This window comes from Pseudopodoces humilis, chromosome 22 (genome assembly GCF_049639895.1).
Source record: "Pseudopodoces humilis isolate 2021_Gansu_Grassland_sample_001 chromosome 22, ASM4963989v1, whole genome shotgun sequence".
Taxonomy (NCBI): Eukaryota; Metazoa; Chordata; class Aves; order Passeriformes; family Paridae; genus Pseudopodoces; species Pseudopodoces humilis.
Window position 1 is genome coordinate 8,442,470 of NC_142221.1, and position 23,158 is coordinate 8,465,627.

Consider the following 23,158-nt stretch of genomic DNA (forward strand, 5'->3'; position numbering starts at 1 on the left):
GCACCTCTCTCCTCACTCTAGATGTGATCCAGCTTGTCCTCAGACAAAATGCCCACAGACACATCAGGCACAAACACGCAGGGAGAACAAAAAGCACTCCAGGCAGCAGAGAGAACTCAGCAGCGCAGCGGGGACATGCCCCAGTGCCAAGCTGTTTTCTTTGGATCCCTGATTCCTTTCATACCTTTTCAGCTCTGCAAAAACATCTCTGGGCCCCACAGTAACTCCCCAGCAGAACATCTGCCCACTTTAAAGCTGGTTGAGCTGCAGCAGTGGTTGGTATCCCCTGCAGATTTCTCTAATCAATAGAGAAAGAATAGAAACTACTCAGGGACCGCAGGCTGGGACATGTCTGACAAGAGCGGGAGAATTTGCACAACAGGCTGGGCTGAGAGAGGAGCTGGGGACACATGGGGAACAGCAGGAGGCATGGGAAGGGTGGCATGATGTGACATGATGTGACATGTGACAGCTGAGCGGGACCGTCCCTGCCCGTGCCCTGAGTGCCCTGATCCAGATCCCTCCACAGGAAAGATGAGACCACGGTGGCTCCCCAAGGTCCCCATTCCCTGTCCTGCAGCCAGGGGTGGCTGGGGAACATCCCAGTGCAGCCCAGTGAACCCCAGTGCACCCCAGTACATCCCAGTGCATCCCAGTACATCCCAGTGCATCCCAGTGCACCTCACTGCATCCCAGTGCATCCCAGTGCATCCCAGTGCACCCCAGTACATCCCAGTGAATCCCAGTACACCCCAGTGCATCCCAGTGCATCCCAGTGCATCCCAGTGCACCTCAGTGCATCCCAGTGAATCCCAGTACATCCCAGTACATCCCAGTGCATCCCAGTACATCCCAGTGCATCCCAGTGCACCCCAGTGCATCCCAGTACATCCCAGTACATCCCAGTACACCCCAGTGCTGTGTTTCTCCTGGCAGCTCCAGAGCTGCCTTGCTGAGTCCTCTCCTGGCAAGTACCGGGCTCTGTCTGCACAGGAAAAAAGAAATCTCTCCTCCCTCTCTTTGGATCCTTAAGAGCAAATTCTCAGCTCAGCCTCCCAGCCAGGGGCAGGGCCTGAGCCTGTTCCCAGCTCCTCTCAAGAGGCTCTGGCTGCTCATCCTCTTCCAGCCAAAGGTTTGCAGGGCACTGCTGCAAGAAGGCTGAAGCCAATAACAGCTCCTGCAAGCTGTTGGAACTCAGAGCTGGCTCCTCTGGAAATCCTTGGCAAATAAAATGAAAATAAACTCTGAGTGTTCCCTGCAGATATCTGTGTCCGTCTGCTGGCAAAGCCCATGCCTTGAACATGTTTTAAGCTTTTTGTAGCACTCACAGTAGGAGAAAATTAAATTTGACACTCGTGGTCAAAATATTAATCTACTATTTTCAGTATTTTATCCTAGAATATGCGACTGGGATCCCATTAAAAAAAAAAAACAACAAAGAAACAACCACTTGTCTGCGCAGCACAGAAATACAAGTTTTTATTTGAGGATAAGTGGAGACACACCTACCCTGAAATGACATATGGGCCCTGTAAAAGCAGAGAGCAGCCCTTGTCCCCAAGGCTTCGCAGTCTAAATGAAAACAAACAGTGAATTAAGGAAGGAAACAGAAGGAAACAGAAGGAAACAGAGCCAGTCACTTGTCTGAGGTCTGACAGGAGCGATGTGCTTTGCCTGGGATTGGAGCACTCGGCCCTTGGGGCTTTACAAAGCTCTGCTGGGTGAGAGCTGGACCTGCCCCAGCCCTGAACCCCCCGCCCTGGGCTGAGCCCAGGATTCTGCCCCTCTGTCCCTGTGCCCAGGTGAGACCCCACCTGCAGAGCTGCCCCAGCCCTGGGACCAGCACAGGGAGCACCTGGAGCTGCTGGAGAGATCCAGAGGAGGCTCCAGGGGGATCAGAGGGATGGAGCAGCTCTGCTGGGAGGAAAGGCTGGCAGAGCTGGGATTGTTCACCTGGAGAAGCTTTGGGGTGAGCTCAGTGTGGCCTTGCAGAGCCTGAAGGGGCTGCAGGAAAGATGGAGAGAGAGAATTGACAAGGGATGGAGGGACAGGACAAGGAACCATGGTTTCAAACAGTCAGAGGGCAGAGATGGATGGGATATTGGGAAGGAATTGTTCCCTAGGAGGGTGCCCAGAGCAGTTGTAGCTGCCCCTGGATCCTTGGCAGTGTCCAAGGCCAGTCTGGAGCAGCCTGGGATAGGGGGAGGTGTCCCTGCCCATGGCACAAGGGTGGAACTAGGGGACCTTTAAGATCCCTTCCAACCCAAACCATTCTAGGATCCCCTCTTATCTCCCTAAACCATCCTGCTTTTCACTATTTATTGCTTACTCTTCCATACTTTCTCCAGTCTCTTCCCTCCCTGCTCTGCTGGCAAGGATCCCATCCTTGCTGCTGGCAGCCTTAGTCAGCCTCGCTGACCAAACCACGTGTTCTGCTCAGAACATGACTTGTAGCTCTCCAGAGTATCAACAGCTGCACCCAACTTCTGCATAGGAAGATTTTTTTGCAGCGTCATTGAAGTGAGAAGAGCTGGTTGAATTTTTGTAAAGGAAAGGGATGTTACAGCCAGCCTGGGACATGAGAAAATAATTTTATTTCTTTGATCCTATTTTTTAAAAGCACAAATCTGAAATGCTTTTCATGGGGAGGTGGGGGGAAACCAAAGATCTCTCACTAAAAAAAAGTGTTGAACCTTCCAGACTGTTTCTCTACCCAGGGAAAAGGAGAAGTTCCTGCACATCACTGTGTGTGCATATCAAAGTAGGACACACCAGAGAAACTTTCTGTTTTAATGAGAACTTTCCTGGGGACAAAAAAAATAATCCAACTTCAGCAGTTTGGGTAAGTCTAAATGGCAACACCTCATGCCAAGCGCTTCCTAAATGAGCAGATTTCCTGGGAGAGGGTGGGCTGCTGCAGAGGGACAGAGGGAGCAAGGAAGGAACTTTCCTGGGATACAGGAACCCCTTCCAGCTGGACATCAGAGCTTGTGTGTGTGAGCCCTCGTGGTTTGTGTTGCTGCTCAGCTCCAGAGGATCCCAAAGGCTGCAGCCCCTCTCTGTCAGTGCAGCAGCTGGCAGCCAAAGATTGCCATCCTTTTTCCCCCCAAGTACAGTAAAATCACACTTTTCCAAGCAGCAATAGCAGACTGCTGTGACAGCACAATTTTTTTGGTAATATGATTTTGGAGAAGATGACCCCAGAGCAGACAAACATCCAATTTTGGGCCTTAGCCCCGACGTTTTTGCACATTGAGCAAGGGGCAGCCTCTTGTGAATTCTGCTAACACGGGGACATGAAGCAACACGTCAGAGGAGCGGACCCCTTCTTTGGGGTCACTCGCTTCCTGCCATCTCACCTTCCCCAAAAGCTTCTTCCCCTTTCTCTGGGAAAGAAGAAACCGCCGGGCTCCGCTCGCCTCTGCCTCTCGCTCTCCCCCTGCTTCTCACTTTCACTCCCGCTGGTTTCACCTTCCCTCTGCCAGGAGGAAAAGCCTGCGGAGCTTATCCAGCCCAGCAGCAGGGCTGGTCCTGGTTCCACCCACTGGGACTTTCCTGGCTTCCTTCTGCAGGAGCGGGGGGAGGCAGGAGCGGTCGGAGGCAGGAGCCGGCCGGAGGGAGCGCGGCGCTCCCGCTGCTCCTGCCGGGCTCGGTTTCTACTGTAGGCGGTGCATTCCTCGGGAGGGAGGGAGGGTGTGCTCCGGTGCCTTCCCACACTCGGGACAGCTCTTATTTAATGGGGGTCTCCATGCAGGGCAGCGCCACAAGAGGTTTGGCCGTGCCCGGCTGTCCCGCAGGACGCTGCTGCCATGGAGAGCGCGGTGGAGATCGGAGCCGAGCCCGCGGCTCCCGGCGGCGCCCAAAGCTCCGGGATGCAGCTCCGCAGGGATCTGAGGAGGATGCGCTGGGCTCTGCTGCTGTGCCTGCTGGCCGTGCTGCTGCTGCTGCTGCCCACAGCCTACCTGCTGCTCGGGAACCTGCGAGCGCCCGGCTCCTGCGGCAGCCAGGTAAGGCACCGACTCACCTGGCTCCGTCCCGCGCCTCCCAACGGAGCCTTTCTGGAGTTCTTTTCGTGAATTTCTCGCCTTCGAGGGCACCTGTGGGACTGGCTGGTGCATTCCTTCTTCTTTACCCAGAGGATAAATCTGATTATTGCTCGGTATTTTTAACTAGCGGTTCCTTACTTTCACTGAGGTTACAAGCAGTGTGAAAAACTTTTTTTAAAAAAACTTTTATTGCTGTGCTGCGAGGAATGCTTAAAAACAAAAATAATCACTGATTGGCAGAAATCACTGCCTCTGCACTGATTTCTGCCAGATTTTTGACACTATGGCTCATTTTCCTGCCTTCTTTCGGGTTAAATGTGCGGCTTTCCCTGGCAGTGTGTGATTTCAGGGAGATGTGCTGATGTCAGTGCGTCAGTCACCCATCACCGCGCTGACTGCCACAGCTCTGGTGAATCAGTGATCATCATTAATGCGAACTTCTGCGGAGATCTGAGACAATTAAGGGAGCCTGACTCTAAACTTGGCATCCTGTTTCTAACTCCTCGTGAAAACTTAGTCCAGGGCTCTTCTCCTTTGCCAGACAGCTACACCCACTTTGCTCCCAGCCGTACAAACTCGTGCTGTGCTGCTTCCAACCCTCTCCCACGCTGCTCCATCCCTCCTGCGAGCGCCGATTCCCTCGGGAGCTGTGAGTTCAGCAGGAATGCCCCTTGCTGTAGGTCTGCTGAATTAAGCTTTGCATTTTTAGCTCCAGGTCTGAAATTCCCCAGTTAATCAGCTGGTTGGGAGGAAGGACCCGAGAAGGGGGGGTTGTTTTTCAGTGTCACCCGGCTCACGTTCAGCCCGGGGATGTTTAGGGAGGGTGGGAGCCGCTGGAGGCTCCCAGGGCCGTGCTGGCCCCGCTGTGACCCCGAGGCTGCGCTGCCCGAGTGATGCTCAGGGTGCGGCATCCTCTGTGCTGCCTCCCTGCGAGCTGGGGCAGCCCCTCGGGCTGCTCAATCCGGCAGTTCCTCAGTGGCTGAGCTGGGGTTTGCCCTGAGCCTGTCACCGCCGGCTCCAGCTGAGAAAACCAGGCTGCCCTGGCTGCAGTGCCAGAGCACAGCTTGATTCAGGGGCTGGGCCCGTTCTGAGAGCGTTTCGAGAGGATTCCTTCAGCTCCACAAGTGTGGAATTGTGGCAGGGCCGAGGCTGAACGCGGAGGGGCTTGAAAAGAGATTGGGGGTAAAGGACACGAGGTGCTTTGGGCAGTCTCTGCTGCCGCTCTGGGTTTGTTTGTGTCCCACGAGAGCAGAACTGTTCAGTCTCGAAACAGTCTTGGAGTGGAAGAATAACAAAATTTTAACTTGTTTAATCAATCCAGTTATTTAAGTTAATTAATTTTTTATTATTATTTATTATTATTATTTATCATTTGGTCTCGAAACAATCTTGGAGTGGAAAAATAACAAAATATTAACTTGTTCAACCAATCCAACTATTTAAGTTATTTAGCTAATTATTTCTTTATTTATTATTACTATTTAGTCTCAAAACAATCTTGGAGTGGAAGACTAACAAAACGTTAACCTGTCCAATCAATCCAATTCTTTAAGTTATTTAATTAATTATTTCTTTATTATTATTTATTATTATTATTATTTAGTCTCGAAACAATCTTGGAGTGGAAGAATAATAAAATTATCATTTGTTTAATCAATCAATGGCTCATGATCCTGTTGGCAGAGGAAAGTACTTTTATGAGTTGGTTTGGCTGCTTAAGAGGAAAAGCAGAATGTAAAGGGTCGGAATTGCGGTGCAGGTTTTCATTCCCATGCACCTGCTCACAATTAGTGACACGTAATGTTTCCACAATGATGTAAGGAGGAGATCAGAGCAGTTCCAAGCTCTGTGAGTCGCGGGGAGGAAGAGGAAAGTCATGGGGGCTGGCTGGGTGCCCTGGGAGGAGCTGGGCACTGCCTGTCCCTGGGATTTCATTCACTCTGCTGCTCTGTGCTCATCCCTGCAGAAGGCACAGGATGTGGCTGTCAGTTCCCCCAGGAGCCTGCAGCTTCAGGGTGGGTCAGTCCCTGGGAATATTTCTGGGCATAAAAGCTCTCTGGAAAATGTCTTCTTGCATTTCCTTTTGCATTCGAAGTTTGCTAAACAGCTCCATCCTCGTGTGCCCCATCGACAGCTCGGATCAGGAGTTCTGGGACCAGCCAGGTGTGGCAGAGCTCTCTGGGCACTGGTTTTGGGGTGTGGGCACTCTGGGACGAGTGAGCAGCACTGAGTTTGTCCCTCCTGAGCCTTGCAGCCCTCTGTTTGCCCCACAGAGCTCTGCCCACACACGATTGTCACCTTCCAGTGCTCTGGGGACAGGAGGGAGGGACTCGGCAGGTGAGAAGCAGATTCAGTCAATTCCTGAGTCCTTCCTGGAGCAAGGAGGAGCAGGGAAGCCCGCGAAGGTTTGTGTTCCTGGGCACGCTGCTTTGATCATCCCTGCCATGGGTGCAGGTGGTGTCCCTGGTGCCTGTGAAGGGATGCAAACTCACCTCTTCAGCTGGAAATGTCCCCGTCAGGACAAAGCAGGACAAGTTATGTCATTACAGCGACACGTGTGTTCCCTCTGTGTCATGGGATGATGCATCTTGATTGAATAATTCCAGTCTGGTGACGTTTTTCCTTGGACACCTTCCAGGTTCCTTTGAGACAGAGAAATCACTTTATTTTGTGCTTCAATCCAGAGTGAGGAGAGGAAATAGGGTTTTTCAAACCAGAACACATGGCTTGTGTTACTAGAAAGAAATCTATGTAAAGGCCATAGGGGTGTCCTGCCGGAGCAAGGGTCATCCTTCCTCAAAGGGAAGCCAAGTTTCAGTCTGAGTTCCCAAAAACCATCAATGGAATGGCACAGGAGAGCAGCTCTGGCTGCCTCAGCATCCCACTCAGCAGAGCATCAAGTGGCCTGGAGAAGCTGGTGTTTGGGTTTACTGTCCATGGCATGTCAGGGCTGCAAGCAGCATCCAGAGGAATTCCAAACCCTGTGTGCCAGGTCTGTGCCATGTCAGCTGGCAGTGGGGAAGGGACCTGCTGCAGAGCAGGATTGAAAACCCCAGAGGCTCCACCTGGATCCTGCCAGAAAGCTGGCAACAAATCCCAGCAGAGATCAGCCCTCATGGCCTGCCCATAAAGGAAGGAGAACCTCAAAAGGCTTCCTGGTTTTTGGGGAAGGAGAAATGTCTGGGGAGGAGCAGCAAGCACACCTGGATGGGCCCAGGTGTTGGGATTCCCCTTCCAAAGCCAGCACCAGTTAAAATCCCTGCCTGGCCACTGATGCTGGATGCAAATGTTCTTTGTGGGCACATGCCTTGGGTACAGGACTCCCCTGGGCAGCAAAATGTTCTGATTGAAGCCAGTTTTTACTGGCACAGACCAATTCCTACCAAAAATTCCCAGCCCAGGCCATGCAGCGTCTCTGGAGTTAGAAAAATTTGTGTTTATGTACTGCACATGACCTGCAGAGATCCCCCCTGTGAAAATGGAGTGGATGGAGGAGCTGGGGGTATTTTGTTTATCAGTCCCTCTGCCTGCAGTTCCAGCTGCTCTTCCCATGCCATTGGATATCAGCCCTTCTTTTTGGGTTTAGCAGTGTCTGGATATAAATGTATTGGGGATTTTGGACATTTGTGGTTCCAGAAGTGTTCTGCACAACAGCAATCCCCAGGGTAATTAGAGCTGCCTCTCCAAATATCTGTGAGTCAGCTCAAGGTGGGATTTTCAGCATCACTCAGTGGCTGGGCTCTCCAGAGTAACCAAAGGGAAAGTTGAGGCTGTGAACTTTTCAGGATCACAGCTGAGCAAGGAAGGGAAAAGAGAGAAAAGCACTGATTGAATGTTCTCTGCTGCTCAGCTCTCCCTCCCCATCAATGCACAGGTATCACTGACACGTGCTCATTGTACAGCACTGTGTTCTGCTAACACATTTTCTGTAGGAGATTCAGATTTATATTTACACCCTTATGAGGCAGCACAATTAGGATAAAAAGAACAGCCATACCTTTGCCAAGCAACAGAATAATTTCACAGCTTGCTCTATCCCCCTGCTCTGTCCTTCAGCATCTCTGAAAGGAGCTCCTGCTCCTGCAGTTTCCAGCTGGTTTTCTTGGGAAACAAGTAAATTTAGGTTTAAACAAAACCTTTTTGTTATCTTTTGTAAAGAAGCAGAATTCCTCTTGCTCTCCTTCCCGTTTTCCTGCCACCTCTGTTTGGATTGCAGCAACCGAGTTTATACAAGTTGGGCTTCAAGTATGTAAACAGTTCCACAGAAGTTACGTTCTTAAATGCAGGTTTGGGATTGATTTTTTCTCTGGCTGCAGGATCTGTAGAGGATGGGATCACCAATGAGAATTAGTCACTTGGGAAATATGTGGGAAATGTAACACAAGGAATGTGTAAATATACTCCTAGGTGCATACACCTGGCTGAACGCAAGAGGAGTGTGAGGGAAATCCTTAATTCTCACCTTGTGCTTCCTATCAGGGCAGGGACTGGGTCACACCACCAGGGCACTCATGGTTACTCACCACAGACAGCAGGACTTTGAAAGTCCTTACACATCATGAAAGGCTCAGAAATTTCCTAGGCAGCACAGCAGCAATTTTCCCTCAGCCCCACACTGGAGTTTCACAGCACTCTCTGCCAGGAGCCTGCTGGGGCTGGGCTACACATTTCTGTACAGGTGGGCAAGGGAATGAAATAAAAAACAAATGGGGAATTTTTCCCTGCTGTTTTCCTTCTCCATTTTTTCCCAACACACTGAAGCAACTATTTTAGAAATGACTGTTTTCTGCAGGAGCACATGGATGTTTACTTCCAGTAAAACATTAAACCACCTTTGAGTTTACTTTACAGCAGTCCCCAGCCCCAGGCAGGCTGACTCTCCTTCCACAAACATTCCCCCTCCCCAACCAATATAAATTATCTATTTTCTCCTTCTCCTGCAGTGTTCTAAGCTGTGTGAGACACAGCCAGCAGGAGACAGCTTCAGCATCCACACATTAATATTGATTCAGCCTTTTACTGGGCAAAGATCCTCCTTTTTATTGGCCTCAGATCCTTCACTATGAGCTGACCAGGGGTGGTTTATTCTGTTTATTCATTCATTTATTATTATGCATTTTTGGTGGCTGCCCATAAAACACACCGTGCCAGCCCCATGTGTCCCTGACAGATGTTCTGGGATGGGGGTTTGTGACAGCCCCGAGGGTCAGTCCTGAGGGTCAGTCCTGAGGGTCAGTCCTGAGGGTCAGTCCTGAGGGTCAGTCCTGGGGGTCAGTCCTGAGGGTCAGTCCTGAGGGTCAGTCCTGGGGGTCAGCCCTGAGGGTCAGTCCTAGGGGTCAGTCCTGAGGGTCAGTCCTGAGGGTCAGCCCTGAGGGTCAGCCCTGAGGGTCAGTCCTGGGGGTCAGTCCTGAGGGTCAGTCCTGAGGGTCAGTCCTAGGGGTCAGTCCTGGGGGTCAGTCCTGAGGGTCAGCCCTGAGGGTCAGTCCTGAGGGTCAGTCCTGAGGGTCAGTCCTGGGGGTCAGTCCTGAGGGTCAGTCCTGAGGGTCAGTCCTGGGGGTCAGCCCTGAGGGTCAGTCCTAGGGGTCAGTCCTGAGGGTCAGTCCTAGGGGTCAGTCCTGAGGGTCAGTCCTGAGGGTCAGCCCTGAGGGTCAGTCCTAGGGGTCAGTCCTGAGGGTCAGTCCTGAGGGTCAGCCCTGAGGGTCAGTCCTGAGGGTCAGTCCTGAGGGTCAGTCCTGGGGGTCAGTCCTGGGGGTCAGTCCTGGGGGTCAGTCCTGAGGGTCAGTCCTGGGGGTCAGCCCTGAGGGTCAGCCCTGAGGGTCAGTCCTGGGGGTCAGTCCTGAGGGTCAGTCCTGAGGGTCAGTCCTGGGGGTCAGTCCTGAGGGTCAGTCCTGAGGGTCAGTCCTGGGGGTCAGTCCTGAGGGTCAGTCCTGGGGGTCAGTCCTGAGGGTCAGTCCTGAGGGTCAGTCCTGGGGGTCAGTCCTGAGGGTCAGTCCTGAGGGTCAGTCCTGGGGGTCAGTCCTGGGGGTCAGCCCTGAGGGTCAGCCCTGAGGGTCAGCACAACCCAGGCTGCTCCAAGGGCTGCTCCTCACAGCCGCACGAGGCTGGATGCAGAAGTACATCCCGCAGCATCCTGCAACTTCCACAGCATCCCCCAGATCCCCGCAGCTCCCGCAGCATCCCGGAGATCCCCGCAGCATCCCGCACCTCCTGCAGCATCCGCAGCTCTCTGCAGCATCCCCACAGCATCCCACAGATCCCCGCAGCATCCCGCACCTCCTGCAGCATCCACAGCTCCCGCAGCTCCCGCAGCATCCCACAGATCCCCGCAGCATCCCGCAGCATCCCACAATTTCCACAGCATCCCACAGATCCCCGCCGCATCCCGCAGTATTCCACAACTTCCCGCAACTTCCCTTAGCTCCCGCAGCTCCCGCAGCTCCCGCAGCATCCCGCAGTTTCCTCCCTCTGGATCTGCCCGGGGAGCGCTGGGGCAGCCCCGGCCGTGCCCGGGTGACTTGGGGTGCCCGTGGGACAGGTCCCGGTCCCCCCGCACGGCTCGGGCTCAGCAGCATCCAGGCAGCGCCCAGGGCCGTGAGGGAGCGGCTCCAGAGGGGAATTGCAGAGGAAAGGAGGGATGAGCCGTCCCCAGAGCAGGCTCAGAGCAGCAGAGCTCACCCCGCAGCTGCTCTCAGATCTGCTCAGCTCCTGTCCCCCAGAAGTCACCCAAAATTCCAGACAGACCTAAGGGACGGGCTCAGTCTGGAAGGAGACAGGTGCAGGACAAAAGGCAGGTGGGGCTGATCCACCTCGGTGTCTTTGCTGGTGCTGTAGGGGAATCATTAAAGGCTCCTGTAAAGGCTCCTGCCCTGCCCAGAGGTCTCTCCCTTTGCTCTGCACGGAGCGAGGGGCAGCAGAGGGGTTCCAGCAGTGCTGGGCAGAGTCACCATCCCCGGCTGTCTGAATCGCCCTGCCCGCTCTGCTGCTGCTCCCCAGGCTATGCCGAGGGCTTGTCCAGCCTCACAACTGAACAAACCTCCCCCAGGGTCCTGGAACCCTTTCAGAGATGAAGGCAATTCCAGACCAACAGCAGGAACATCTTGCAGTGAAGCAAATCTCACCTTTTTGCCGAACAGCTCCACCTGAACTCAGTGACATTACTGCAGCTATTGCATGTTCTGGGATAATTCTGTGAGCTGACTGCCTGTCTCTCTGCCCTGCAGGTCACAGAGGATGGGGGCTCTCGCTTTCTGAAGCAACGAGCAGTAGCTGCTGGTGAGTTTGTCACCCTTTCCCCACTGCAATCCCAGCACACAGCTCCCTCTGCCCTCAATCCCTGCCCAAACCAGCCAGGGCACAGCTGGGTGAGAAGACGCAGGAGGTAAGCGGGGCCAGAGTGAAATGGGAGCATTTCTAACCCCGGGCTGTGAGAGCTGTGCAGGCACAGCTGCCCCACAGCCCTGCAGGGTCAGTGGAACCCCCTGAACGAGCCCAGGCAGGGATTTGGGAGCCCGTGCTCCTCACAGTTCCCCCCTGCTCGCCCTCTGGCAGTTCAGGACACAGCCACAAAGCTCCCTGTTGATGCTGCAGGTCTGACAAACTCCCTCCTTTGTGTTTTATTACCTTGGGGATGTCAGTAAGAGACCACAGCAAATAATTCCCGACTCAGACCTCTGCAGAAGAGGAGGGGGCCTGCACACGTTTCCTCTCGGGCATCAATCACCACCCACGTTCTGTTGACTCAGGGCAAGGTTCTTCCCCCAGAGGCTGCTGGCACTGCCCAGGCTCCCCAGGGAATGGGCACGGCCCCGAGGCTGCCAGAGCTCCAGGGATGCCCAGGCTGGGATGTTGGGGGGTCTGGGCAGGGAAGGAGTTGGACCTGGATAAACTTTGTGTGTCCCTTCCAGCTCAGGATATTCTGTGATTTTATTATTGAACACCAGCAACCATCCTCACACCATTTTTTTCCTTTTTCCCTCAGTTACGAACACACTCTCCAGTGCAGAGAAGCCACGAGCTCACCTGACAGGTAATTCTTGCTCAAAACTAAAGCTTTTCTGCAGCAGATGATGTGGTTCAGTTCCCTTGGTCTGTGTGGATCTGACAGGAGCAGGTGTTGCAGGAGCCATGGGGAACACAACAATCAGCTCTGCCTTGTTGACCACGCCAGGCTGAGTTCAGTGTGGCTGTGGGAAAGGGCCCCTGAAGGAGGGAGCTGACAGAAATGTCACCACTTTTCCAAGCTCTTTCTTTCACTGAACAACCAGCTTTTGTTACTGAACTGAAATAGATGCCTGATGTCTCAGTGATCTGCTCAATCCTCCAGAAAAGGCATGGTAAGGAGCTCAAGTGAGCCCTCGTGGAGCAGTGGATTGGCAAGAATTACAAATTTTGGAGCAAAACCAGGTCAAATCAGGCCAGTTTTATTTTATTTTTCTATAAGGCCTGACTCAGACCACACACACACCATATTCCCATAAATCCACCTCCCTGTTTTCAGTGAGATAATCTCTGACACTTTTCAGAGCAAGCAGGGGAAGGAAGGGCAATGCCAAGCTGAGCCCTCCAAGCCTTTAGCTGTGGTAGGAAGGCACCATCACAGAGTCCTATCACAGGGTGGGCTGCCAGGCCTTTCCAAAGAGCTTCCAGGCCTTTCCAAGAGGTTTCCATGCCTTTCCAAGGGGCTGCCAGCATCTCCAAGGTCTCCATCTCCCCACCTTAGTCTTGACATTGCCCTGAGACTTCTCCCATCCTCTCCAGCTCCACCAACATGGAAAATTTAAGAGTTCCCAGAGCAAAGTTTCTGTCTGGCTCCAGTGTGGATGGAGTGAGTGCCAAAGGGTTTTCCAGCTGGCCTGATGCCATTTATTCCTCTCACTGCAGAGGCTTCCCCAACACCCTGAGTGTTGCCCCAGGGTGCATTTTGCAACTTGAGAAATGCAGGAAGTGCTGGGATGCTTCTCACAAACCCTCCTGCAGAGCTCAATCCAAATCCACCTGCAGGCTTCCATCAATCCTCAGCTCAGGGCTGAGGCATTTCCCTGCAGAGTTTTCTTCCTTTAATCCAGAAGCTCCTTCCTGATGCACATCCTTGGTGCTTTTCCCTTTGGCTCAGGGGTTTCTGGAGCTCCAAAACTCATCTGTCCTTGTCCACAATCACATCTTTGATTAAGTGCAAGTTTTAAAGAGCAGGAGGGCCATGTCTGCTACTGTAAGATTTTGTTTTCTTGAGTCCCCCATGGCAGAGAGATCCAGAGGCTCTGGTGACTCAGAGGAGCAGCCAAAGCTCTGCTCTGCTGCTGGGAACTTGCCTGCTTTACACAAAATCCCAGCTGCTACAGGGAAACACCCAACAGTTTGCTTCAAATTTCCTCAGCCTCCATATTTACAAAAAATCCTTTGCCATCATTCCCAGGCAGCCTCCCTGGGACTGTGGCCATCCTCTTTGGCATTCCACTGAGGGCCAGTCACTGCTGGCCACAGAAAGGAGCAAGAAAAGGGGAAAGTTCAGGGAATTTTTGCTCTCCTGTCTGCGCTGTGCTACATAGTAACCAAGGAACCCAATATCTGTGGATTATCTTTGACCCTTTTTTAGCCTGAACATATTCCTGCTGCTTCTCCCTGTGGCAAGGAGTTTCCCAGCTTAACAGCACTTTGCAGGCAGAGAATATTTCCTGTTATTTTCAACTCTTTGCATAATGATTTGTTGGGTTCCACCCTGGTTTTCTCTTCTCAGAAACCATGACTTAGGCATAGAAAGTGTAGAAGGAATATTCTCCTGATCTTTGTTACATTTCCCCACCTCAAGTGCCCTTTTCAATGTGAAAGTGGCAGACTACAAATCCTAAACTGTAGGAGATCTCTTCCACACCTTTATCCTGTCTTCTAGTTTTAGGCACATCTATTGTGAAGGTGAGAGCAGAGGAGTGAGAGGAATGAGAATTAGATAGAGTTCTTTGGGAATGCACTGATTAATTGGCAGTAGCAGAATAGCTCCATGTTTTGGTGTCTGTTCCTTTATGATAAATCTTCCAGCTGCTCTTGGCCTTTTTAACTCACACTGAGAATTTTTATTCATCCAATCTGGAATGGAGCTCTCCCCTCCCTGATGACTTTACCCACTGAGATGTGCCAATACCCAGCTCAGACTTCCCTCCAACCCCATTTTCTCCTGTGCATTAATGTTTCCTTGGGGCTTCTCTTTGCCTTGCCATCATTCTCTCCCCACATCTTTGGCTGGATTTGGGCTCAGGATTCAGGGCAGTGCCTGTTCCTTCTTGTCACCAGCCTGTGGCACGGTGGATGACCAATGCTGCAGGACCTGCCTCGTGCTCCTCGTGCTGCAGTGGTCCCCAGCCCACCTCTAAATCTGGCCAGAGCATCATTTCTGCTTCCAAATTACCTTCATTAAATCCTTAGGGCATGAACTTGAGCTCCAGAGACCCTGCAGACACAGGACCTTGCACCACAAGGGCTTCACCACAGGCTCCAAACCCTTGCTGAGATTCAGAGTTCAGGATTAGGTGTTAAGAACTGCAGAAACCCCACAGATTCAGCACAAAATATATCCCAAATCTGACAGGCAACAGGGATTCTCCAGCAAGAGACTGAACCAAAAGGGATCTGGGGACAGGAGAATTAAGGGATGCCAGGAATTTATAGTGTGTGAGAAATGTGGCAATGAATCCCTTATTAAAAGCAGATGTTAATTCCTTCAGGAATTACAGGTATATATGCAGGAAGTAGAGCTCCAGAATTTAGGAAATAAATAACAGAGCAGCTGCTATTATTTATTTAAAAATAAATAAAAAACAGCTGCTGCTAGAAAAGGAGCTGTGCTGTATTAAAAAGCACTTGAACATTCATTTTATTCTCCTGACTGTTACTGAAAGCACGGGGGAAAGTAATTAACTTGAAAATAGAGAGCATCAATAGAGGGAAATTCATCCTAAGAGGGAGGTTAAAGCTGTGAAACCTGACTAATTCTAGAAGTTAGGAAGTCATGTAGTTCATTTGAGATCTTATCATATTCTATAACTAATAAAATGCATTTTATAATGAATATAAAAATTCATTGTGGAATGAGTGTCATTGACATTGCCAATGCATCATTCCACAAGAACAGGATATTTCACAGGCAGCTTCTTTTCAAGTTTCCCCCCAGATTCCAGAGATGGATTAGAGCCCAGGACATTTTCTGGAAGTATTCTGATCTTTCCTCATCCTTCCCACCTCAAACAAGATCTCTTCTGCTCTCTGAGATGTGTTGCTCCAGGCTCTTGCAAACCTTAGCGTGATCCAAAGCTCCCTGAGCTTTTCCCAGGATTCAGAGGAGTCCCTAACCCAAGAGGTGGATGAGGATGAAGGCAGACCAGGAGCACTTCCATTTTCTTTTATTCACCTCTCTGTATCTCCATTGTGTTTAACTTTATAATGCTTCTATAATTTAGCTTTCCTTTCCTTGTCCCCCCAGAATTTCTTTCCTCATCCACTTTGTCTCCAGGGAAGAGATCAGATTTGATATTTCAGCAGCACTAAAGAGAAAAGGCCATTATTTTGTTGTGCTACTCAGAGAATATAAAAGGAATTGCACTCCTAACACCTTCCTGTCTCCACATGGATTATTTATGGTTGGAAAAGAGGGAAATAGAGGCCACTGGGACATGAGCATAATCCTTTTTCTGAGTCTCATTTCACCCAGGATGGACCTAATGGTTATTGCAAAGGGAATTCCAAAGCCTTCCCTCACCTGCATTCCACTTGCCACCCTTCCCATGCACACACACCCCCTTCCCCAAATACTGAATAAAAATCAACTTCAAACATTAACACAAGCTCATTAAAAAGGTCTCAGTTCCTGGAGCTCTGTTCCCTCAATCTTTTCTAAACATTCATCATTCATTTTCCAGGTTCACTTTAATACCTGAGATAATCTTCACGCTTTTTATCCTCTTCTTCCCACTGCTGCTGTTTTAGCACAACAGTTTTACGTGGCAGTCAGTAAAGAGGAGGGACAACTCTTGCAGAAAAGCGTGCAAGGCCTGAGGTTTATTGTCCTGTCTGTTGTGTGTGAGAAATCAAAGTGGTGAAGGCAATAGGGCAGCAATTCCCTCATTTTTCCCCTGCAGCCTGGGAAGCATCCTCAGCTTGGATCAGATTGATGCTGGGTTTAGGATGGAGCTCTGCTTGTAATCAGCTCACCACAAGATTGGGTTAAAAAAAAGTCCGGAGGAATGCTGAGGCTGACTCCAAACGTAGTATTTTGTTCCAGAAAAAAAGAAATAAAGAAAGAAAAGAGGAATAAAAATGGTTTAAAATAGAATGTGTTCCCTTTGTCTTGAAGCACAGTGGGGTCTTTGAGGTTTTTGCTAAAAATCCAGTGACCCTGATAGACCAAAAGCAATTCTACAAAAGATGTCCTTGAGAGCACTCAGGGGGAGAAGCTCGAGACAAGGGCTGAGCAACCCCAAGCCCCTTAAGAAGAGGCTTGGCAGGAGGAGAAGTCCAAGTGTCTCAGGGCTTGCTGACACATCGTGGTGACCAGTGTGGACATTTGGCAAGCTCAGCATTGCCTTTCTAAGAAGCAGAATGGCAATCCACCCCTGCTGAAGGAAAAGATGGTTTAGGATTTCCTCTTCCTGTGCCCAGCCCGTAGGTACAAGCGTGGTACAACTGTCCCAGTGCTGGTGTCACTCAAGGACAAGCTTTTCACTCTGGACATGGGTGAGGTGGGAAGGTAAAGCCATCTCCATTGCTTCCCAGTGCCAGGAGACTCAGCCTTGAGTCTCACTCATCCTTTGGGGTCTCACCCACAAGCAGGACCCCCAGGCACAGTTTACACTGTCAGGATCTTCCTAAAGCACCCTTGGCTTTCTGCCCCGACAGCTCAGCCTCAGAGGCCCTGTGGGCACCCTGGAAAACACCACTGGACAGTTGCCCTGCAGTACATTCGGCTCAGTTTCCAAGCTGAGAAATAAGAACATTTCTCCCCCAGCATTTTGCTCACCCTCTTTCAATTCCTCCCTGTTCAGAGCAGAGATTTCCCGTTAGATCCACACCCCTGGCTGCGGCAAACTCACCCACCCTCCTCTCTCTCTCTCTCCCTCCTGCAGTGAAGAAGCAGGACCTGGCCAGCGCCGTGGGGAGCCACATGCCCATCCTGCAATGGGAAGACAAGCGAGGCCTGGCCTTCACCAAGAACAACCTGAGTTATTCCAGCAACGCTCTGGTGATTCCTGTGTCTGGGGACTACTACGTGTACGCTCAGGTCACCTTCCGAGGGCCCGTCGAGAGCAGCCACAAGCCCAGCTCTGTCACTGAGATCATCACCAAGGTCACTGACAGCTACCCCGAGCCCACCCAGCTGCTGATGGGCACCAAGACCCTCAGTGAGAACAGCAATGGTTGGTTCCAGCCCATTTATCTGGGCGCTGTTGTCTCCTTGGAGGTGGGAGACAAGCTGATGGTCAACGTGAGTGACATCAAGCTGGTGGATTACACCAAGGAGCACAAAACTTTCTTTGGGGCCTTTCTGCTGTAGGACTCTGTCAGCAGCTGGTGGGGGATCCCTCCAGGGCCAGCGGGGGGACCTTGTTGGCTTTGTGGGTGCGTGTTGGGGTGAGATCTCTGCTGTTTTTCTTCTTCTTCTTCTTCTTCTTCTTCTCCTCCTCCTTCTGTGCCATCACTCCCCTGCAGCTCACCAGAGCCTTAATTTAATGGGTAGGGAAAGGTGAAGCTGCAGGTTGAAGTGAAATAAGCCCTCAAGAAAACCAACAAAAAACAACCCAAAACTAACTCAAAACCCACCCCCAGAAAAAAAAACCCAAAAAACCAAAAATAAAAACCCCAAAACAACAAAACTAACGAACAAACAAAACCAAAACCAAGCAAAAAAACCCAAAAACCCACAACCAAAAAACCCCAAAACAAACAAAGAAAAGCCAAACCAGAAAAATAAAAGTGATATTGGAGGGGGGAAAAGAAATGTATTTTTGAAAGCAAAAGTTGAGAGTTCTTCGAAACTTTGTAAACTAAGGAGGAACAGTTGATATCTGTAGGTAGGAATTTTCATCTTGAACATTGAGCTAGGTTATGTCAGTAATTCCACCTTCAATCTACAATTTCCTCAACTCAAAAAAAAGAAAAAAAGGGTTTTTGAGCTTTCTCCAGCACTTCCAGTATAGTTTTGCATGACCCTTCTTCAGATTCTCGTTTCTAAAAGGTAATTATTTCTCATAATTTCCTTATAAATAGATTTACTCAGTACTTTGCACTAACATAAAGCTCAGGTTAATTATTAACTGCTTAATTAATCCCTTCCAACTTCCCTGTAAAGTAGATTAAAATTATATCTTGTGCTTTGCAGAAGCTACTTGAGATTATTGGTTTTTCCAAAAAATTGTTTGCAGTTCTCCAAGTCCATATACAGCCTCAAAATGTTCTGGAAAAGATCTAGGGAACACACAAAACACTTTCTGTTTCAGCAGGAAAGTGGAATGTCCCTTCCAGGTCCTTACTTTAGGATAACAGAAAAAAAAAACAAACAAGGTAGAGACACAGAGCAGAATTTTGCACACTTTTAAATCAGCCACCGAAATTTTGGGAGAAATCCTCTGCGATGTTTTGCTTTCCATTAGAATTAATGCAAAACTAATGCAACTAAAGAAATCACTGCTTGGGCTCCACACACTGCTGATGGTGGCCCCTGGCCCCAAGGGACCCCCCAGCCTTGCCCTGGGTGAAGGTTGGCCACCAGTTGTCCCCACACAAGGTGAAAAGATCCAAAGACACGACCCTGGTGGAGCTCAGGGGTGTTGAACTTCCCACCTTGCACATATTCATTTCCATAGACCTTTGTGTCTATTCCCATTTTTCCCTCCCCTCCTGCAGCAAACACACCTCCAACAGTGGCTCAGGATCCTCATGGGTCTGGATTCACACCCTGAACAGTTCTCACAGCCAAGCACCCACTCCCAACCAGCAGGCTCCCCTCTCTACAGCTCTTCCCCCCTCACCTCCTTGGATTTCCTCCATTTTTCCACTTCTTGCCCAGAAAAGCAAGGCTTTGTTGCCTAAGCTGGTGTTCCCACTCCAAGCCCACCCATCAGTGCTGGAGAGACGCTGAGGTGGGGAATTGCAGCCCTGGGGGTGAGGGGTTGTATCTGGAGAGCTGAACCAGGCATCTGTAGTGGAGCCAACCCCAGGTGTGATCCTGCAGCTTTGTCCATGGCAAAGCCCTTCCCACCAGGAGATCTCTTGTGGCTCTGGGAGGATCCATTTGGGCTGACAAGGAGAAGTCAGTGGAGCAGCTGGAGCAGAGGCCAAAGGAGATTGGGAAGGGAGGAGAGGAGCAGAGCAGGAGGAAGGAAGGTCCAGGCAGCACCCGGATCTCTGTGGCTTCGTGTCTTGGTGTAAGGACCTCCCTGCTGGCATGAAAACTGGCAGTCTTTTGTGGTAAATCATCTAAAAATGGAGACTTTTTGCCCCTTCCTCCCTATCCTGCATCTCCTGGATCCCACAGTCTCAGTCCTTCCCTGTTTTAGGCACATCACCACAGCCAGGACTTTGCCACCCTGCCCTGCCCTCTTTTCCTCTGCGGGTGTCTTCTCGCTTCCAGATTTTCCTTGACTCTCATCAATGAGTGCTGGCCCCTGGCACAACTCTGCCTGTCTGGGGATCTTGACAAATTCCCTGCATCAAAACCTCATCCCAGTTTGGCTTCCCATCCTTTCTTTGACTCATCCTTCTCCTTCCCCACATCCACATCTCAGCTGTCCTCTTGATCCCTTCCTGCCTCCCTGGCCCTGTCCATTGGGTGCAAGGACACTTCTTTATCCAAATGCCACGTTTTACACTCAATTTCTCCGGAGCACAAAGAAAACTGACACCTCAAAATAGGTTTGGATTGGAAAAACTGGATTTAATTATCCTGCAGGCAGATGGAAACACTCTGAGTCAAGGGATCCTCTTATGTCTTTGTGATCCAGATCACTTCCATCTTTTGAGTCATTATTCCTATTTTATCTCCACCTGCTCAGCCTGTTTTTTTAAGCTGGGTTTGGAGCAGTTATTCCCCAATTATCCATTCAGTGTTTAGCACACACGACCTCAGCCTTGTTCTGGTGATCCAGCTCCTTTTCAGGGCTCCTCTTCCTGCTCAGAGATTCCTCCCCCAGTCCCTCACTCTTGGCATTTCTAGACAAAATTATTCCCTGTGAAACCCTGAGCCTTTCCATGTCTCAGATTTTGGGAAGTGTACCCCCAACACATCACCTTGAGTCTTTAATCACTTGGCTGTGTGCCCAAAACGGGATCTGAACTCAAGAAAACACAAAATTTGGAATATGTAGAGCGCTTTAGGTGACAGCACATGAAACAACGTGGTCAGTCTCATAAAGGAAGATTTGAAATCATCTTTCCAAGCTGATTTTCCAGTAATTAGGCAGGAAAGCTTCTGCAAAGGGCAAAATTGGGTGAATTTGAGTTGATCCTCGGAGGAAATTGGATGGGAAATTCTCTCTGTTCTGGGATAATTACAGTAATTCAGCTTCTCTTTTCTGCGAATGCATTGATCATTCTGAGGGCACAAGGCAATCCTGGTAGGCTGGGACAGCAGATTTCCAGGGAAACTCTATCCCAAGGCACCATCACTCGGTCCTGGTGTGCTGAACGATGGGAACTGGGGGAGCAGAGTGGGGAATGCAACATTTGGCATTCCAAGAGCCTTCTGTGGGATACACACACACATATATATGAATTATTTTTACTTGTTGGCTATTCCAGAGAAATTCCAGGAATCCCATTGGCAATAATTAGCCTTTTCTAGCACATCATTTGTGTCCACTGCACACTAAAGATGAATTTCACCAGCAAAACATTTCCTGCTGCAGCTGCATTCCAGGTGTGATTCTCCTGATGCATAATCCATAGAAATATTTATTTTAGTCCAGTTAGAGCTCTTGCACCCCACTACCCACACCAGCTTCAGGCAAATTTAACACATATTTTATAGGAAATCAAACAGAATATGTGGCATTACTTGTTTTAAAGTGGTGCTGGCATATTTATCCCCACATGTATCCTCATGGAAATTCTCTTTATTCCCTTTTTTTCCCCTTTTTCAGTGTTAATAATGTTACTGTAACAGTAACCAGCACTTAAAATAAGTATTCAGAGGCTGGTTCTGGCTCTGTTTTATATTAGATATTCCTCCACAGAAGTCAAAGGAATGAACTCAGAGTAAAGCCACTTCAGTGAGACTAAAGTCAAGCTTAAAGGGAAATATCTCCAACAGACTGAACCTAAACTGTGGATTCTCAGATTTTTTTTTAAAAAAAAAAGTTTTAAAAAAAAGTTTAATAAGGACTCAACTGTTCTCAGAAATTTGTGTTTGTTGAGTTAGAAAATGTAAAGCATTTCTGGAGATGTGAAAATGCCCAGGCATCATCAGCATTTTCAATTAAATGAGAAGCTGATGAGATCTGGTCGTGGGAAGCAGAGATCTTAAAGTCTATGGTCAAGCTGAACCTGTGCTTTGTTTTGGGGGCTGTGAAATTAAAATCATTATCATTAAAAAAAATAATGGAATCTGGAGAAAAAAGGGTGAAATAGGCAGTTTGGGCTAAATAATGATTTCAGGCTTTGACCCTTCCATTTCTTAGGAAAAAGTACCCAAAAGCACTTTTAGAACAAAACTATTGAAAGAAGTATCAAATTATTATTATTTTTTAACAACTGCTCAAAATATTCTAGATCTTAGGAGTTGTCTTCTTCCCTAATCTCTTTCATCCCTCAAAAAACTAACACTAAACACAACTCAAATTCATCAAAGAGTTCATTACCTACCACTTCCTTTCCCCTTAAAAACTGAATATTGATAAATAAGCATTAATTTTCTCTCCATGTACATGCAGAAGTAAATTCTGTACATTTTAATCAAGGTATAAAGAAAACAGCTCCAAGCCTGCCAACATTTATTTGTGCTGGATGCAGCCCAGAGCACGTGGCTGAAGGGGATCATGGTAAAATCCAGCTCCTCTTTGGTGGATGGGAGGAGTAAAATCCACATGACTCAAACTAAAAGTGGATAGAAAGTTTTAATTTAATTTAATTTTATTATCCTCAGCTCCATCGTGGTTTGGAGTGGTGGCAGGGACTTTCCAGCACAGGGGTGTTGGCAGGATCGGTGTCCAAAGGTGTCACACATCACCCAAAAAGATTCTGCTGAGATGATTTTGGATGGGACAGGGCAGGGGATGTGATGAGCAAACCTCTCTACAAAGGGGATCCCCAACCCAGCCCAACAGATTTAGGAATTCACTTAAAAATCTCAACACAACGTTCCAGAATTGTGAAGGAATCTTGTTTTTTCACCCCTCTATGGCACAACTGACCACCCTGTCCTTTGTTTTACTTATCTTGTGAGTGGCCCATCATTTCAGTTGAGAAATGAGGAGAGAATTCGTTCTTTAGAAGAATCAGAAAATGTCAAGGATCTTTGCCCCGATGTGGGTGCTACACACCAGTAATAGCATTTTGCTATTGTAAGGGATTTTCTAGAAGGGATTGTCTTTTGTCTTGTGCCTCAGCACTGAGATGTACCTTTACCACAAGAACTGACTTAGCTTCTTTATATTTTCCAATTTTTTATGATAATAAAAATGCAACTTAACGAATGTGACCACTTTTGATCCCAGTCCCCTTCCCAAAACACTAATCACCATTAAGAGTGACCAGTTAACGCAGCCAGGCAGAGCTGATGGATAACAAACCCATTTGGATGTGTGTAAATCATTCTTTTATGCAGTCAGAGGTCCCTCAGCAGAGTGAAATCGGGTCCAGACTTTCTCCTGGGAATTTAGAGACACTTGAACTTCATAAGGCAAAAAACCATACACAAGAACACCTCAGCATTTGGGGAATTCTGTGTTCCCAACTCAGCTCCTGGCTGACAGGCACAACCCAAACAGGGAATTTTGGCCAAATGAAATTTTGGCCAAATTTTGGCCAAAGTGAAGGCAGCAGAGCCTTGGGCACCCCAACCCTGTTCTAGCTCCAGCTTTGCTGTCCTTACCCATCCAGCAGAACAGCAGCATCCCCTGGATATTTATTCCTCA

General features: G+C 49.4%; 1 protein-coding gene across 1 annotated transcript; it reads left to right on the top strand.

Annotated features, from left to right (window-relative positions):
- Window positions 1-3,579: 3,579 nt before the first annotated feature.
- TNFSF15 (TNF superfamily member 15) lies at window positions 3,580-22,713 on the top strand. Its single transcript, XM_005527328.3, has 5 exons — window positions 3,580-3,661; window positions 3,755-4,007; window positions 11,267-11,318; window positions 12,025-12,072; window positions 17,156-22,713. Exons 2-5 carry the CDS (start codon window positions 3,810-3,812, stop codon window positions 17,581-17,583), a joined length of 726 nt encoding a protein of 241 aa, XP_005527385.1. The 5' UTR covers window positions 3,580-3,661; window positions 3,755-3,809; the 3' UTR covers window positions 17,584-22,713.
- Window positions 22,714-23,158: the final 445 nt, after the last annotated feature.